The following is a 19649-nucleotide window of genomic DNA, read 5'->3' as shown; positions in this document are numbered from 1 at the left end:
CATAACCACTTGAGTTTGAACTCATCGTCGAACTCCAATCACTCATGGAAACTTGCAATAGTGCAAACTCTAATCTTGTGTACTTTTCAAGTACCTATGCAACCTCCTCAAACCTATCTAAAGATCATTGCTCGAGTTAAGAGTATACTTTCTTAATCTACTTACATAATAAGCAATGTCAGACTAAGAATAGTTCCCAAGAAACATAGCAATACCAAATAGACACAAATGCTCACATATGATCAAGAAAATTCAAAATCTTTATATTGTAGCAATGACTCATCCATCCCAAGTTTAGCCATATAGACTTTCAACAAAACTCAGTGAATTAGCGACAAAATCCATAGAAGAAATATCATGCATTACAATCCCAAGAAAAAGATTGTAGAATTCTACACATAGTTAGACATAACCTAACTCATAGTCAACGACTTCTTCCACGGAAACAATCACTCATGACATTTCACTAGTTTAAAGTTGATACTCTAAAGACATAACGATACCAAAACAAACTTGTAAGGCAAACACCATCAAAAACCGTCTTTAGCACAATTAATCACTTTAAGGCTTTGCATTAAATAATAGAAAACTCTAACATTAATGTCTCTCATTACTACTATATTCAAATATCCACCACTAACAAAAGAAGAAAGAAATACATAATTTCCCAATGTGAAAATCTAACCACTTGAAACATAGTAGTAACACACAAATATACTCAAAGACAATTTATCCATATAAAGGATCAATCAGGCTCAGGATAAAGTTACTCTAAGTCTCGCCTATAAAGTCATAAACTAATCCAATTACTAATCAAAAAAATGAGCCAAGACTTTGAGTCCAACATTAATTCTTTATTACTTCCCCCACATTGGACAACAAAGTCCGATTCAAAGCCCTTAGCAATACTCCTAAAACCCACATTCTCAATGAATGAAATATTTTGACATAAAACTCCCTCAAAAATCACATGGGGTCTTTATTAATATAGATTTCTTATAAAGAAAACGCATAAGTTTATAAAACATGAACCCCCACATGGAAGGACAAGGTTCAAATACCAAAATAGAGCATAAACAAATATATGGTTGGGAAAAATTCACAACTATGTCATAACACTGGGTATAATAACATATAAGGTGGACAAGAGCAGAGATCTTTGAAACATTGAATTAATCAAAGATAATAATTCAACAACACCTCAAAATATTAACTCCCAAGCCACCATATAAAATTCAAGGTATTTACAAATTACTCATGCTTTATTCATAAAGAATTATAACACAATAAAGAGTCATAGGCGGTAACCTAAACCATCATAAAATATTGGAAAAATCATAGTCCAATTTCCAAAATACTTTACTCGAAAAATTCTCCAAAAAAAAAAGTCATATAATCTCCTTAAGAAAAATTATCACATAATTTCCCTTCACAAAACTTAACAGATGTAAGAATTATAAATTCTACACTTACATGTTAAACCGAGAATAAAGTAATGAAATCAATTGAGTTATGAACAAAGCTTCTCAATACAAGTATTGCATATCATGGATTCAAGAAATTGACATAATACATCTCAATTCCATGCTCAGCACATACATGAATCATGATAAAAGTAGTACTTGGAGTACATATATACATGTACCTCAAAAACATGTTAAACAATATTGCTCAAAACATCCTACTAAATAGCAAGTTAATAATGTAGAACCAACAAATTAATGGTAACTGATTATATGCATTTAAATGTCATACTCATAAAATATCGACATTATAACTTTAATTTCTATTAATCATTTAACAAATATTTACTTGACAAATTCAACAATCAACATACTTTGTCAACAACCACAAAAGCATATATTTGTTAAGATGATTACTAGGAATTAAAACAAATAATAACATGAGACTTGGTTTAGAGTGAACCTCCCTTGAATTAAATCAAGTAACATGTGCAAGACCTCTATGAGATGCCCAACCGTCCTCATTGTAAATAAGGGCCTCAAGATGTCAACATAACTTACTAATTTGAGCAGCTAGTGAGAATCCAACCGTTGAATCATTAGCCTCATGTGTCCCAAACATACTCCCAAAATTTCAGCCCAAACCGACCAAGGATGACCTTTGATCGGGGGTCATCTTTGGGACTGCTCCCGAAAATCCGCGAATAACGAACGAACAAGTCCTCAAAAAAAAATATAGTATATTACAGGAATTAGAAAATGTCAACAAAAACTCCACAAAACAATGAGATTTGGGAAACACTAAATCCCAAAAAAATACGACGTATAATTAAAAAAACATTGTACAACTCCTTTAAGATTGCAAACCGTTAAAAATATAAGTGCATCCAATAGCATTATAATTTTCACTATTAGTCATTGAAAATAAACTAGTAGTAGGCAGAATCAGGCAAATGAAGAGGAAATCAAAATCCACCGGCCATGCAACGAGTAATGTACAACATTAATAAGCCATAAAAAAAAAACTAATTAAATGGGTAATTATGGCTTAAATTAGTCTCACCTTTTTTCGTGACTAACATGCATGTGTAGAAGGATAATGACCAAAGAAAGCTATAACCAAGCCAATCAATTTTTAAACAAATCAGACTCAAAGCTATTCTTCTACACAGTATATAGCAACCACTCAAATATGTCAAGAAAATCAATTAAAAATAAAATAACATAAAGAAGTGGCCATAATTCCATAAACATACATATATACTACAGTTGACCATAAGTCCATAACATATTAGGTAGTCAAATTTACAAATGGCCTACCAAAGCAACAATAAATCAAAAAAGCATGCAACATTATAGTTATAAGCAATATTCTCTGCAATCAGTAGCATTACCCCTAGCAATTAGAGATTGGAGGAATATACTCTAAATCAGACAAAAAATATAAATTGAGCAAACAATGTAAAACACATGATAACCGATAACAAAAGTATAATTCTCATTCCAATACAATTCATCAGCATCGTCACAAACTCACAATCGCAACAAAATATGGTCTAAATAAAACCGAATCACAACATTATGTAAACTTGACATAAAAAATTCAAATATTTAGAAATCATATAATTCGTCTTTTAGATTGTTAGTAGATAAGTAAATTAAACGAAAGTACTTATCTCAATGTTGTGTAGACCAATTGACAATTGCCGCGTCGTGGTAAACCACTGACCTAAAAGACGATTCCGCGCTACCCCGGTGCAGTAGACATCAAGCGGTCGCCCTCCAGGATAAGCACGGCGCCGGAATTTGTGTGCACTCACAAACCCGACTGGAATTCAGAATACTTGCCCAAAACCGAAGGGATATATTATTAAGAGAAGGTAAGAAGTTAAAGATGGATGGTTTTGTTGTCATATATTTCGGAGGTGAATAATGTTGATTTATAAGGCAATGGAGGGAGTAAAAACAACCAGCAATTAAAGGGAATGGTCATCAATCAAGTGGTGTAACATCCACCCATTAATCCCCAATAAGAGCTAGCTTTAATCAACATTAAAAGGGTAACGGCTAGTCTTTAAGTAACAACATTAATCAGCAATAATGCCCATTAAATTAGCAATAAGAGGAAGCTAAAATTAAGGGATTCCAATAGCCATTAAATCCCAACCGTCAAAAGAATAAACATTGTAACTTTCTTGGTTTTACTTCAAGAACTTCCAACACCAGCACCACCACCAGTAGTGCTGTCTCCTGCACCAGTACCAGACCAAATCCATGGGTGTGGCCGCTACCCGTGTAGCGACTCCAATGACTGTGATGCTGCGCCTTGTACGCACTCTGGATAAGTTAACTCAAACACACATCTGAATTGTCACGAGGATATAACTCAATGTATAGATCCCTCTACACTTTACAAAAAAAATGTAGACGTATAAATAAATTCAATCACTAATCCCAACTATAGTGAGATTTATGTTGAATTGAAGCCTCTATTTTAGTGTTGCTGTTGTTGATACGTTGTTTTTATACATAAATAATAATCATCACTTGCTCTCGTCATTACAGATTTATTAATTAGAATGTAGGCGTAGGTGTGCCTAATTTTCAAGTTTGTTATGAGATTATTGAACATTGACTAATTTTGCAGTGTGCCGAAATTTATGGTCAATTTTAGGGGCTTTCTAAATTCTAACTACAGAGTTTTTCCTTACAAAGTATTTTATTCATTCCATCCATCGTAAGTGCATAGTATATATATACTTCCTCCATTTCAAGATAACGACTATTAATACTATATTGTATTTGTATTTCTCTTGCTTAATTAGTCATGTACGGTAAATTATTGTAATTACCACGCACCTTCAAATGGATTGATCTCGAGATGTATGTACTAGTTGGATCCTTATTCACAAAGATCAAGAAACATGTGCATTTGCTTACAAATTTAGTAAATTATGAGTATTTCAAGTAACGTGCACAATTTATAGATTTTGAAGATCGAGCTTCACGTCTACTTTAATTTAATTTGACCCAATATTCAACTTTAAAAAAAGTTATTAATCAACTCTGATATACATTATAAATTCTAGCTAGTATGAAGATTGAAGTTTAAAATCTAATTTTAGAACAAGCTAGGCATATCTCTTCACCATCTACACTTTAATTCAGGCATCACAATGCTACAAGGTTCAGTGAAGCTAGCTTCATTGGCTGTTCTTTTGGCTTCTGCATTATGTAAGTCTCTAAATTATTACCTCGTACTTGTATATGATAGATATTTCTCTATATATTTGAACTTTAATGCATGCATGTAAATATGTTCATGTTAAAAATAAATGAGGGGTGCATATGTACATAAATATTGTAAAATCATGTTGCTATGTAATTATAGAATTGGAACAATGTGATAACTAATTACTATCCGGAATCTTGAATGGAGTGAGTAAAACGATTATTATCAAACATACTCAGAATAAGTCATCATGATTATTATTTTGTCCCTTATTTTCATTTTACAATAGGTTTTGCTCCATTGACAATTGAAGCCAAGCATAGAAGATTCAAAGTTCACAATTACCATCATCAACATTATTGTGATAATCCTGATGCATCATCACCTAAACCCCCACCAATATCAACACCACTACCTACTTCTCCACCATCCACACCAAGGTTGCCACTTTCGCCGCCACCAACAACGGCCCCAACGAAAGTAGAACCACCAGTGGGACCACCAGTCCACCACTACCGGAAGTGGGAGTACCAACAATAGTTTTGCCGCCAGGATATCAATTCACACCTTTTCGTGTACGTTTATGTGGTTACCCGTGCAAAAATAGAAGCGACTGTGATTGGCCCTGCATGGTTTGTTGTGCTAATAGCACTTGTTGTAAAAAGGAACATCCATGATTATTTCATGAATTATAAATGAAAATTATTAGTGATAGATTTTATTTAATTCGTTTTTTCCCTCCTAATATTAGTTAATAGATGCTTGGAATTCACTATATTTTCATTAATTGTAAATGCAACCAAGAAATATTTTTGAATGGGTTTGGTTATATCTAACAAACTACCCAAAAGTATTTTGCATTCTAAAGGTATGGCCTATTGGCCTTATTGTCATATCATACTGTTGGTAATGCTCCATATCTTTTGAATATGGGCAAGTATGGCCTTTTTTAATTTTATTTGATGGGATTTGAATGACCTTGTTATATACTCCATTAGAGATGACTTAGAGTTTCAACTAAACAAATCATATTGATTGATTAATCAACCATATATAAAATAAACAATTCATCCCATAATTATAGGCATTACTTCGTATGGTTTTCAAGACGTACCTTTAATCATCAATTTTCTTACATATGCGTTAAATTAAAAACATATTGAGATGAATCTAATAATATCTCACATGAATATTTTTTTTTTTTTTTATGTATTAATGAGAATTTTTTAGTCAAAAGTCTTAACAGAGCTTTTTCAGTGCGGTAAGCCACATGGTATGGCAAGGTTACTTGTATTCTGGGTTACTTGTTTATGGAGTTACTTGTATTGTGAGGTTACTTGTATGAGTTACTTGTATTCTGGGGTTACTTGTATGGATTACTTAAATAGGTTGAATAACACCTACAAGTAACCCCAGACCAAAACCTTAGCTCGTACCAAACCAATAACATCCTACAAGTAACCACTGACCAAAACCAATAACACTCATACAAGCAAGTAACCCCATAATACAAGTAACCCCTGACCAAAACCAGTAACACCCATACAAATAACCCCAGGATACAGGTAACACCTACAAGTAACCCCTGACAAAACCAGTTAACTAGTAACATCCATACAAGTAACCCCAAAATACAAGTAACACCTACAATAACACCATACAAATAACCCTACCACACCATGTGGCCAGCCGCATACAAAAATTTATAAAGTTTTAAAAGTTTAACAAAGAAATAGGAAATATGGAGTAGCACAATTCATGAAATCGAGAGAATATAAAATTATAATACCACTGTATAAAAAATTTAAAAGAAATTTAAAAAACATTTAAAAATTCCATTATTAATGCAATTTAATAATGTATCTTACAAGATTTCACGAACTGGACAATTTTATCCTTGGACATTTATGGTCAAATTTATCAAAAGTTGACTTTCAAAAAGTCAAACAATAAGGTGGAGCCACCCATACATAAAGTCATCATTTACTCAACCGAGAAGGCCCTTTATCAGTGTATAAGTAGCTAACGGATTACATGGCCTTACAACACCCAATTGCATGCATCAAACAAACCATGGATCAAGGAGCTTTTGTCAAGCTATCTTTTCTAGTAGTAATCCTTGTAGTATTCACATCATGTAAGTGTCTCCATCTCTTTTAATTAATTAGGAGCAGCGTGCACATCTCCCAAATCACACGTACTAATTTTCTCTCTCAACCAATCAAATTAATTTTTAGCCAGTGTAATGCATGGTTTATATAATCGTATAATGAATTAACCACTACAAGTGCAACGATATTAATGAAATTGAGCAATTCTAAATATCAAGTTTTTATGTTATAAATTAATCGTATTAGGATAAATAACACGAAATTATGACCTTCATATTTTTGGTGTTGCAGTTCTTTCTCCATTTATAGCAGAAGCAAGACAAAAGCAAGGGCATCATCACATCAACAAAGGCCACCATCGTGTGAAGTATTCCCCTCTTCCGTCCCCACCATCTCCCCTAGCACCAACACCAGCACCTAATGGCAGTACACCACCATCGTTGTCGTCTGCCCCACCACAATCAACAACTAATCCTGACCAGCCACAATTAGATGCACCATCTCCGCCACCACCTGAAGAAGAAGAAGATGAAGAAATAATAACACCACCACCACCATATGATCCTTACAATGTAGGAACGCCATCGGAATATCCACCACCATATGAATATCCACCGCCATTTGATCCTTACAATGTAGGAACGCCATCAATAGATGACGTACCAGCGTATAAGCCCCATGGTTGTAAATACAATTGTACTGACTCAAATGACTGCGATTGGCCTTGTACAGTCTGTTGCTGGAATGGCACTTGTTGCTATGACTGGCCAGAGCTTCCGTACGAATAACCTATACAAAATAATTTATATGACGAGAATCGATCCTAGGATCCCTTGAAATCGGGAGGGAAGATCTAATAACCTACTAAGCCATCCTGGCATCCTCCACTATATATCACTATGTGTCTATGTTGTCTGACTTGTCTATGTATGTTTGATTTTTTTATTTTTGTAATTTTATTCCATATGATTGTAAATTATATATACACCAGTACAATGTGTTTTCTTTACAATGTGTTTTCTTTACCCGCCTACAAGGTGGGTAGCAATTTAAAAAAAAATGTATTTTCTTTATTGGGAATCAACTTTGAATGAATTTAAGACGATAAAATTGAGTAGGGTATTAGAGGACCTTAATAGCAATCAAAAGCAAATTTTTGTTTTTTTTTTTTTTTTGTTTTTTTTTTTTTTTTTTATGGGTGCATATGTAATTTTTTCGTCTCTAAAATATACATTTGCAACAGATTCATTGTACAAAATACATAACCAAACCAGCTAATCATCAAGAACAGAATTTCATCGCAATAGCTTCTTAATTAGTTTCAAACAGCTCCTAAATTAGATTGTTCTTAGAAAAACAAGCCAAAAAGAAAACAGCTTTCCAGAAAGATGCTTTCTAACAAAATCGTCTCTAGTAAACAACTCTTCCAAGTTTATGTTATTTATATAATAGGCCACTCCATCTTCTGCCTTTTGAATTCTTCATTTTTAATTAACTTCATACGACAATAATGTCGATTATGATCATGTGAATAATTGATTATATCTAATTTATTAGCTAGCTTTACTTCCTTCTTAAATAACATTTGAATGGAAAGTCAACTGATCAAAAAATCCTTAATGTAATTAGCTGATTTAATCCATGTCCTTCTGGATTTTGTGTCAAGTGAGTATGTATCTTTAATTTGTCGCGTATTGATACATCCAAATCAATAATGTGTATAACCAATGGCGGATCCAAGAATTGAATCTAATCGAACTAATGAGGTGAAATCTTAATCAACTTGACTACTATAACACTACTTTGTGGATGCATGCTTTAGTTAAAGTCTTAGAGTTGTTACCCAACACGAGTATCAAACACGTCTATATTTCTCATCCTTTGTGACTCTTATGTATAATCTACTGTGACTCTGTGTGTAAAATGTAGATGACAATTACAATTTTATACCGAGAGGGACTTTAATTTTCTTTGTAGTGTTCTTGTATCGCGGCATGCTATATGCCTTCAATATGTTGGGTAAGTTCATTTATTAACGTTTAATAACATCAATGAAATATTTTCTGCGATTGTTTCGCAAATTTCACTCAAACATCAAACTTTCTATGTTCTTAAATTTTTTAGTATTATTTGCGAGATTTCAGTCTCTATAACTTTGATCTATGCCACTCCTTTAGTTTCTTTTTCAGTGGTCAACACTTAACCCTTAATCAAATGATCATGTGGACAAGTATATTAATTAGCTTTACTTCATTCTCACTTGATTTGGAAAGTCAATTGATTGAATGTGGCCTAGCTAAGTAATCCTAGTATTATTCGTCCGAGTCGGTTCAATGTCAATATATATAGTTCATAGATTGAGAGAAACATAATTAATAACAGCATACCTTCATCACCATGGAGGGAACTTCATTCAAGTTATCTATTCTGGTTGTCCTCCTTGTGGTTTTCGCGTCTTGTAAGTGTTTCTCTATCTCCATCTCTCATAGTTTGTGCATGTCTTGTTCCCTATTCTAATACTATATATATAGTCCGGTACTAATGTACTTGATACTGCAGCTCTGTCTCCATATACAGCAGAAGCAAGGCGTAAGCACATTAAGCATCGTCGTAATTGCCACCCTCCTGTGAGGCCTTCCCCTGAGACACCACCACCAGCACCTGCACCAGAGCCTAATGATGGCATACCACCATACCAAATCCATGATTGTGGCTCCAAATGTAGGGACTTCAATGACTGTCAATGGCCCTGCACAGTCTGTTGTGCAAACCATACCTGCTGTTATGATGAGCAGCCTTACATTATTTCAGATCCATTCCCGACACTTGCTCCATCACCAAGCATGGGAGAACCAGTATCTGCACCAACACCGGCACCTGCTGATGGCGTAGAAATACCACCATACCAATTCCACAGGTGTGGCCAACAGTGTAGCGACTCTTACGAGTGTGACTGGCCTTGCACAACCTGCTGTGCAAACCACACATGTTGTAACGACGAGTCCTTTATACCAACATTACCATCACCTGCTCCCGCACCAGTGATATTGAGTCCATTACCAAGCGTAGAAGCACCAGCATCAGCACCTAGTGATGGATTCGATGCACCACCATACCAAATCCATGGTTGTGGCCACAATTGCACTGACTCCAATGATTGTGATTGGCCTTGCACAATCTGCTGTGCGAACCAAACATGTTGTAACGACGAGTCCTTTATACCAACATTATCATCACCTGCTCCCGCTCCACAGACATTTATTCCATTACCAAGTGTAGAAGCACCAGCACCAGCACCAGCATCACCACCTAGTGATGGTTTCGATGATGTACCATACCAAATTCGTGGTTGTGGCTACAGTTGCAGCGACTCCAGTGACTGTAACGGGCTTTGCACCACCTGTTGTGCAAACCAAAGGTGTTGTAACGACGACGAGTCCTTCTATATGCCACCAATTACATTATCTGATCCACTACCGTTCCCTCCTTTCTCACCATCACAACCCCCATCTCTGCCTCCATCTACTGGTGACGAAGCTGATAATGATTTTATAGCACCAACACCCAATTACTATGATGTAGAAGTTCCAGTAAGTCTTCCGCCACAAGAATATGAATTTCTGCACCATGAAGTGTATGGTTGTGGCTATGGCCCCTGCACGCACTCTAGCAATTGCGCTTGGCCTTGTACAACTTGTTGCCCCGATCACACTTGTTGTCAGGAAGACTTCTTTTGATAAAACTTCAAACACACAAATTACCAAGGATGATTTAACTACACAAAATCTGTTGTGATAACTAGCATGTAAACAAACTTCTTTTATACTATTGCTTCTGTATCATACAATATTACATATGTGAGCAAGATTAATAAAGATTTTATACGATTAATCATATTGTCACACTTTTGTTATCTTAACAGTTTGATGCCAGCCTATATTTTCTGTCCAAGATCAATACAATTACTGTAAATTTCAAAACTCTAAACAAAATTGGGTTTATGATCGGACAAACCATCAAATGATTGAATTGTTAACTTAATCACAACCAAGTGTGAAGGGTGTGATCATGATGTAGTTTCAATACTTACCAAGAGAGCATTCAGTCGAAAAATATGGTTTACACAAATTGTACTTATAACCATTATGCTGATCACATAAGCTTCAGTTCATAGCAGAAGATAACCTGAATCATGAAAGTTTACCACAGTAGAAAATAAAAAAGATGGAAAATTCAATAAATCTATTCAATAATAATGTTTGCTCAACATCACATGAAACACATCCGATCCTATAATTAGTTAAATCACCAAATAATTTCAATATAGTAGCTCTGAAAGCAAGATCATCAAAAATGTCTGGGCAAAAAAAACCAAAGCTGGAGCAAATACAAATGAACAGAGTGAAAAAATATATCAACCGAATAGCTTGAATACTGCGTTCTACTTCTTGTCTTCCTTCTCAGCTTCAGCAGCCCTCTTCAACCGGACTCCCATATGGCGCTTATTGGTCCTTTCCAATCGAAGCTTGGCATAAGCATTGAAGGACTTCATCTCATCGGTAACCTTGAGAAGCTCCACAGCTGGAGTCTCACGTACAATTGGCAAGATTGCACCTCGGACTTGAGTTGCGGTTGCCAACTCCTCGGGAGAAGAATCACCAGCCTGCAGATATTAATTATAAAACAATTATTTGACGCATTGAAGATAAAAGCTTACAATAAGCTTACAAAGATGCTAATTACCTTGGTTTTGTGGGCCTTTCTTGGGAATATAACCAACTTGGCTTTGTAGGTCTTCAACCTTTGGGTATTAGATTGAAGAGATTCAAGAGAGCGATTCTTGCGCCTGTGATCAACAGCTATGCCTATTGTTGGGGCAAGTTTTTTAGGAATACCTGCTGCCTGAATCATGTATATGGTAAATCATCACATTAGAGTGGGCAAGTGATCATCATGTAGATCAATACCATATTCAACAGTGAGGACAGACTTCTAGTCTTATACTACAGAAAATTTTGTTGTACTTGTTGCTAATTAACTATATCAAGCAATTAAATATACCAGTTTCTATAGTTCCAGCATTTAAACAAGTCGATTAGAAAGGTAAATATCTAATCAATAGCAATGAGCAAACAGCTAATAAACTAAAAGACTAGTTGACCATGCAAGGCTGGTTTAACAGGGAAAAGACTGCACTTCGTTGACCTAAAATCATATCTTACTAAGGACAGATGCTGGTACACAAACCAGGATGCATAGGCATGGCTATCCTAGATAAAGGTGGACCCTAATCAAACCTCATGATCAGTATAGTCCGAGGACACCACTCACTCACCTCAAGCTCCTCAAGGGAAAATCCTTTGCCGGCTCTGAGCTTCATGTTGTACTTCAAAGTCTGGCCATGAACAACAGGACGAAGAGGTCCAGCAGTAGGACGAGGAAAGACCTTCACGGCCTACTTTTGCCGAGCTGAAATACACAAACATAACACAGTGAGTAAAAATCTTTTATATGGAGAGGGAAGCAGGAATGAGATACAGATCAAACCCACAAAGTGCAGGTAAACCTACCCACTCTTCTTCTAGTTTTACGAGCAGGCTGATTGAACCAAGTCTTGACATAGTTCTGCCAGTGCTTCTTGAAATGGCCATTAGGCACAACATTATTATGTCTCACCATGGCTTACCTGCATAATCAAACAAGGGTTCAGTAAACCATAAATAAAAAATTCTTTATCAATATCTAAGTATCTGCAGAACATCCCCACTTCACCACAAGAAATTTAGCATACATTGTGTTGACAACACCATATCAACAATTTCATTCAAAATACAAAGACAACAATACCTTACACATGTACATATACACCAGAATAGACAACTAAAGCATCATTCAATATCATTATCCACATCAAAGCCGTACTACACATACAAGCCAATTGAGCAACAAATAGAGCAAAGCTAAAGCAACTATTTTCTATAGAATATACAAATTTATCACTTTTCCCCAACATTCTTTCCTCTGATTTCATAAAAGGGTAGATAAAAGTGAGGAAAGATACTACATTTGAATCAACTTCATTAAGCAACATCAACTAAACAAACTAACAATATGATCACACTCAAATAGCATCAACAAGGTCACCCTCACCCTCGCTCTCGCCCCTGGCAGCAATACAGAGCAAATTGGACCATCAAGCATTGATGGAAGTAGTGCCTTCCCATACAAACAATCTCACTCATCAATAATCAAAGTAGAACAGCACCCTCATTTCAAGTAATACCATAAAGAACCCAATATCCATAAAAACAGCATCAACCCATTAGGACCCATCAAAATCTCTACTTGAATACCCCTAATTCTATACAAATTACCTCTAATTCAAAAATAACTCCCAATTACCACAAGAATTAACCATTTTGAGGTATAAAACCAACAAAATTCCTCTTATTTCTGCAACCCAATACCCAGCTCACATTTCCGCATTAGAATCAACCAATTTAAAACCCAGATCCCTATTAAATGGTTATATATTCTAAACATAGCACGAAAATTCCACTAATTTTCACAAACAATACAGAATTAAGTATTAATCAATAAGAAAGGTAAATGGAGTAAATAATAAATCAAATCAAAACAATAAGAAATTAAGAGTGATAATTTCTACAAAAAAAAAAAAATATTAACTGACAGAGAGATCCGACGACTGGGTAGTGAAGAAAATGGTGGTGCAGTCGTCTCTCTCAGCAAAAGTTTGGGAGAGGAAGCAAAACTCGGGTTTTATGTTCTGCCTCTCAAAAACCCTACTTCTTTCTTCCTTTTTACATACGAAGTATCATTTCTTTTTCCCACCTTTTTTTTTTATTTTTTTATTGTAGTAGCAAAGGCCCATGATCGAATTAGTACCTCTGTTTTATATTATTTGTAACGATTGGACATTTTTTTTTCCACTTTATGTTGATTAGTTGCAAATAATATGAAACGGAGGTGTATTAAAATTGACTCAACTTCAAAAGAACTTTCTCCTCTTATGTATACCACATTGTCACATGATTAGATTGATTGGCGCCTCTAAATTAAAAACTGACCAGAAACGACGCATATGCCCACCATCCTATAATAGGGGTTTTGGACTCCAAGAGGCAAGTATCATAGGCTAAGCCCGCACGTCATATGGACCGTAAGGTGCCAGGCCGCCTTGAAGTACGACTTTAATGAGTTCCATGTTGAATCCAATACAAATGAGTTAAATGCACAATATGGTATTATAAATGTGGCTAAGTGTTTTTCGTTGTCACGATCCATTGAGATTTAGTAATATGTCATTTTGTTTCGTCCCTTCACCCACCCCACCCTACAAATCTTTATTTTGGGTGTAGAAATAGAAAATTATTTAAAAATGAAGGTTATAACCATAATTTTGTGTCAATTTTGGAAATTTTTCCAAAATTAGAGCATAAATCCTTTTTATGTACAGAAATAGAAAATTATCATTCAAAAATGAAACTCGTAATCTACACTTTCATGCCAATTTTTTTTTTAAAAAAAAAAATCCAAAATTAAAGAGAAAGTATGTGTATACGGGCCTATTCTTTTCAGCTTATTTTCAGTTCAGTTCTTATCTAAATTTGTTTCTCTCATAAAATATTCAGTTCAATTCAGTAAGCTCTAATAAGTTCAATTCAGTTCAGTTCAGTTCAGTTCAATCAATCAGAACAGGCCCTTAGTATTCCCTTATTTGGAACCGTAATAAGCCATTTGACAATACGATGGACCATGGAAGAACATGCCAAAACAAAAACAGTAATATCTCCCGGGGCGACTTCTGGTTACGCTTACTCCGAAATTGAAGTTGAAGAAGATTGAAGTTGGGATTAATTTGTTCATAAAAATGGAGTTGAGTTGCATAGCCTTCTCAACAACCCCTTCAACCATCACAAGGTATCCCATTTCTTTTCTAATTTCTTCGTTTAATCTTAATTCCCCTTACAACGCAAACAAACGAAGCATATACACTTGTTCTTGCTTTTCAATTTATCAAACTGAAACCATGAAAACCTCAAGTAGTAACTTACCCAATAGTTATAGCAATTCAATTATGAAATACCCAGTTGGAAAAGAACAATCTTTAGAGTTATACAGTGAAAAAATCAGTAATTATTGTAAAATTGGGTGTGTAGATAAGGCTATGTCATGTATTTCTGAAATGCAAGCAATGGGTATGTACCCTAATCTTTTTTGCTATTCATGTTTGATTGAGGCTTTAGGAAGTGTTGGTAGAACCCTTGAAGTTGAAATGATTTTCCAAGAAATGCTATATCTTGGGTTCAAACCTAGTGTTGGGGTTTTCAATGTTTTGATTAAAGGGTTTTTGAGAAAAGGGTTGTATAAGCTTGCTAATAGAGGTTTAAGGGTAATGGAGGAGTTGGGTGTTCGTCGAAATCAAGAGACATTTGAGATTTTGTTGGATTATTATGTGAGTGCTAGGAGGTTGAGTGATACTTGGAGGATTATTGGGGAGATGAAGAAGAGGAGTTATCGATTGAATTCGTTTGTGTATAGTAGGGTAATTGAGTTGTATAGAGATAATGGGATGTGGAAGAAGGCGATGGAAATCGTAGGGGAGATAAGTGAGATGGGTGTGCCTGTGGATAGGCGGATATATAATAGTATTATTGATACGTTTGGGAAGTATGGTGAGTTAGATGAAGCCTTGGAAGTGTTTGGAAAGATGCTTAGAGAAGGAGTGGTGCCGGACATTATGACGTGGAATTCTTTGATCAAATGGCATTGTAAGGCTGGGGATTACATGAAGGCACTTAGTTTGTTTACTGATATGCAAGATCAGGGGCTGTATCCTGATCCTAAGATATTCACTATCTTGATCAGTCTGCTAGGAGATCACGGAAAGTGGGATTTGTTGAAGGAAAATTTTGAGAAAATGAAACGTCGAGGTCACAAAAAGAGTGGAGCTGTATATGCCATTCTGGTTGACATATATGGGCAGTACGGGAGGTATCAGGGCGCAGAAGAATGCATATCTGCTTTGAAAGCGGAAAGTGTTCAGATGTCATCAAACATATATTCTGTTATGGCTAATGCATATGCTCAACAGGTATAACTACTTGCGTTAACATCTCAATTTCTCTTATTTTCCTATCTATTGATGCATGTGTTATACTGTCTTGTGTGGCTCTTTTGGGATTTAAAGGCATCTTCTTGAATCTTGTATCTGATACAATTTCATTAAAAGGTGGAAAAGAAATTCTGTCTTTAATCCTATCTTTTGTACCTGTATAAGTTTATATTTCCAATGCTTTAGAAAATGTTCCCTAGTATTTCCCTGGTATAATGCTTTAAAAATTCCTTTATTTCCCTAGTATAATGCTTTAGAAAATTTTCTTGGAACACTATGTACACTCAGAGGAAAAATTGGAGAAAGTCGGAGGATGGAAAGGGTATGATGATTAGTAAATGGAGAGGAAGTCCTAACAAAATGGAAGTGGGAGAACTATATGCTACAAGGGAAAACAACTTATAGCGATTAGATGGCTTTACATTGGCTGTGGGGATTATAACCAAGGGGAATAGGTATTCCAGCAGCTTGGTTGGCTATAAATTGTATGGCCATTTGAATTCATAAGTGGTGGGTTTTAGCAAAGAGCAGTAAGGAAATCTGTCAGGGAAATCACAGCATTTCTCTAGAGAATCTTAGTTAAGTTGTGGAAGACAATCAATAGCTTGAGCTGTTATGTTTTGATATGTAGGGTGTGAGTGTGAATCACTAAGCAGTGCCTGATTTGTGCATGTATATTACTATAGCTTCCCTTTATTTTCATGTTTGTACATATTGCCAGTTGTAATTGTTGATTTCTTTGGAGAGATTTGTCTTCACAAGAGTTTGAATGAGATCATCTTGGTTTTGTAGTCATGAAATTAGAGTTTATATTGCTATGTGGTTGATTTTCATCCCTTGGTTAATGATCTGGTGAAACTGCTTTATATTTTTGTCACTATTTCCTGTTTGAAAAAATGGTTGCACAACTTGACATCACTAATATTGGCTGATAGGGTTTATTTCTTATTTATATGGCTTAGGGATTATGTGAAGAGACTGTGAAGGTTCTGCAAATCATGGAAGCTGAAGGTATTGAACCGAACCTAATCATGCTCAATATTTTGATCAACGCATTTGGTATTGCTGGAAGATATCTTGAGGCACTCTCTGTATATGACCATATTATTGAAAGTGTAAGTGACATTACTTCATACCGGAAAATATGCTAGTGAAGAATTAAGCTCTTTCACCTTGCCTTGCCATGCATTTCACAACTGAATTTTTAATATATGTCTTTATCGCAGGGCATTAATCCTGATGTCGTTACGTACACCACTTTAATGAAAGCTTTGATCAGGGCAAAAAAGTTCACCAGGGTATGTTTTGAGTTTGATTGACAACCTTTTTCTTTTATCACACTTCCTCCATTTCTAAATTAGGCCTCATTTGATTGGGGGTCATCAACAAGGAATGTCGCTAATGCACCATAACAATCCTTTATACTTGTATATCTTTTTTATATTTGCCATATCAATGTAATCTTGTATGAAACTTTTATAATCATATCATTAAGTGAATATGAGAAAGTTCAAGATGTAGCTTATTATTGTTGTGAAATATAAACCTAATCCATATGTACTTGTACTTTTGAGAATCTTCAATCATGTGTTCTTCAAACACCCTAAACTTTTTCTGTGCATGTATATCTCCATTTGTTAACTTGCTGACATGGTAAGATACTTGAGCAGATATATCAAACATTTGTCTACAAAGATTTCACTTCACTCTCACATTAATGTTCTACAATTTTATTTCTTCTTTCCTGTTTAATTGATCCATGAAGTGGTTTCTGAATCAGGTTCCTGAACTGTACGAACAAATGGAGTTGGCTGGATGTACTCCTGATAGGAAGTCCAGGGAGATGTTGCAGATTGCACTGATGCACCTTCAACCGATATGATGTTCTGATGATTTTAGATTCTGACTCTGAAGCCTCTCCGTATGACTATTTTTATAACTGTACGGCCTCAGTTGACCCAAAAATTAACCAAACATCAACTATTTAATCCCCAACCCCATTATAAGTCCCAAAATGCAGAAGAAACATATCACAGGCACAGGTATAAATTAGGCCAGGCAAGCCTCATCAAGTCCTTGCTTATTTCAAGGTACCTTTTCTCGTGATTTCTTTTGTTATTGTATGTGATCAGTTATTCTTCTTCCTTTACAATAATATCTGTAGAATCATGAATTCATAATTGTACTCATTCAAGTTTCTAATCTTACTCAGGCAAATCATGCTGATTGCATATTTTGGTTTCTAATCTTACTCATCAGAAGCCTAGCTGACTTGCAGATGGAACATTACTTGAATCAGCCATGTGTTCCTGCTATCTCGCAGATGTAACTAAGGGGCATTTGGATGACAATTCAGGTAAATTGGTGATGCTTGTTCTCATTGTCTTCACCAACTAGGAAATAGTCCTCGTGACATGTCTGCCCATTATATGTTTTCAATGTGTTTTGAGCATGTTATGTTTCAGGATTGCAGTTGCTTTAGGTGTTCAGGGTGACACTAAGGTGCTCATCGCTGTGATTGTATGTTCACCTAAGAATGGTCGTTGTGCCTGGGCTGTGAGGGCTCTCAACCACACGGATACTTCAATGTGCCCATCAGCACCTGACATGGTGCTTGACGGAATATATATTCAGTAAGTATAGATTAGATCGCGTATAATCCTGCATTTGATGCCTTTCCTCGAGCTCTATGTTGGCTGAAGGATTATTTACTGCCAATGTTTTGAGCCTAGACTGTTCCTGTATCAGCTGCATGCTCATGGACTAGAAGAAACTTAGTATTGGAAAACATATCCTTGTGAAGTCCTAGGATTTGGGAGATAGAAGCCTAGTAGCCCACCTTGCCTAAGTGGCCCAAAAATCAGAAGTCTGTGAACGATTGTTCACTTGTTTAAATCTATGATTTCGATTTATAGTTTGTAATTTGTATTGCCCTTGTGGCTTATTCTAATCAAATAATATATCTCGTACTTAGTAAATTGTATTGTCTACATTATATTTTATTTTTTTTGATGGATCAATTTGGGCCAATTATAATTTTATTTTAATGGTCAAAGAGTGGCAGACAATCTCTCTTCCAATTATCTACAAATCTACAATAGTTGGAGTAATAAATAAAATAAGGAGGATGTGATTCATGAGGAACAATTTCAACGTGTCAAGATCATGTCTAAAATGCTGGCATCATGCTGGAGAATTAAAACTTAACCATTAATTAAAGATATATAGGCCCATATTTTCCCATTTATAACCATTCAAATTCAACTATTTGAATGAAATGTATATAATCTTCATTATACTCTACTAAACAAATGGTCGATTCTTCAATTAAATACAACGGCATTTAACAAATCTGCAATTTCCTTGCACTTTCCATTGACTACATGACTACTATGACTTGTGATAACGAGCTTGGTGCTTACATAATTTGAAAAGGAAATCACGAAGAATTCGTATAAAATAATTTGTAAATCTAGTACTCGTATTCACGTATACCTTTCAAAATTTAAAAAGTCGCGGATAAGTAAATAAGTCAATATGTTGTAAATAAAAAATGGAGGAAATATTTAAAAAAAAAACTCTTATTTTTCATAATAATTCAATTCGTATACTGCAAGCCTAAATGGACAAAGTAGAAGAAAATTGAGGTATGTATAAGAAACAGAGAAAGTACGCCGTTTACTAGAGAACCATAATATTGATTGAGA

General features: G+C 35.2%; 1 protein-coding gene and 1 pseudogene across 5 annotated transcripts; one reads left to right on the top strand and one right to left on the bottom strand.

The window, feature by feature from the left end:
- Window positions 1-11075: 11075 nt before the first annotated feature.
- On the bottom strand, window positions 11076-13513 carry LOC145608023 (large ribosomal subunit protein eL13z-like; annotated as a pseudogene). Its single transcript, XR_014105700.1, has 5 exons — window positions 13494-13513; window positions 12377-12492; window positions 12142-12275; window positions 11550-11708; window positions 11076-11469 (listed from the first exon to the last, which is right to left on the bottom strand). The product of XR_014105700.1 is annotated as a large ribosomal subunit protein eL13z-like (transcript).
- Window positions 13514-14603: 1090 nt separating this feature from the next.
- LOC145608577 (uncharacterized) lies at window positions 14604-18920 on the top strand. 4 transcript variants are annotated; one of them, XM_081664191.1, is made up of 7 exons: window positions 14604-15921; window positions 16905-17057; window positions 17169-17240; window positions 17723-18032; window positions 18155-18298; window positions 18408-18575; window positions 18691-18920. In XM_081664191.1, exons 1-4 carry the CDS (start codon window positions 14698-14700, stop codon window positions 17822-17824), a joined length of 1551 nt encoding a protein of 516 aa, XP_081520317.1. In that variant the 5' UTR covers window positions 14604-14697; the 3' UTR covers window positions 17825-18032; window positions 18155-18298; window positions 18408-18575; window positions 18691-18920. The 4 variants fall into 4 exon arrangements, with proteins under 4 accessions (XP_081520317.1, XP_081520318.1, XP_081520316.1 ...); XM_081664192.1 differs by having other exon boundaries at window positions 18202-18298; window positions 18408-18920; XM_081664190.1 differs by having other exon boundaries at window positions 18416-18920.
- The last annotated feature ends 729 nt before the right edge of the window (window positions 18921-19649 follow it).

The sequence above is a fragment of the Chenopodium album genome, chromosome 23 (assembly GCF_948465745.1).
Source record: "Chenopodium album chromosome 23, dcCheAlbu1.1, whole genome shotgun sequence".
NCBI classification, from domain to species: Eukaryota; Viridiplantae; Streptophyta; class Magnoliopsida; order Caryophyllales; family Amaranthaceae; genus Chenopodium; species Chenopodium album.
Note: the sequence above shows the minus strand (reverse complement) of the source record. Positions and strands in the feature narration are given on the sequence as shown.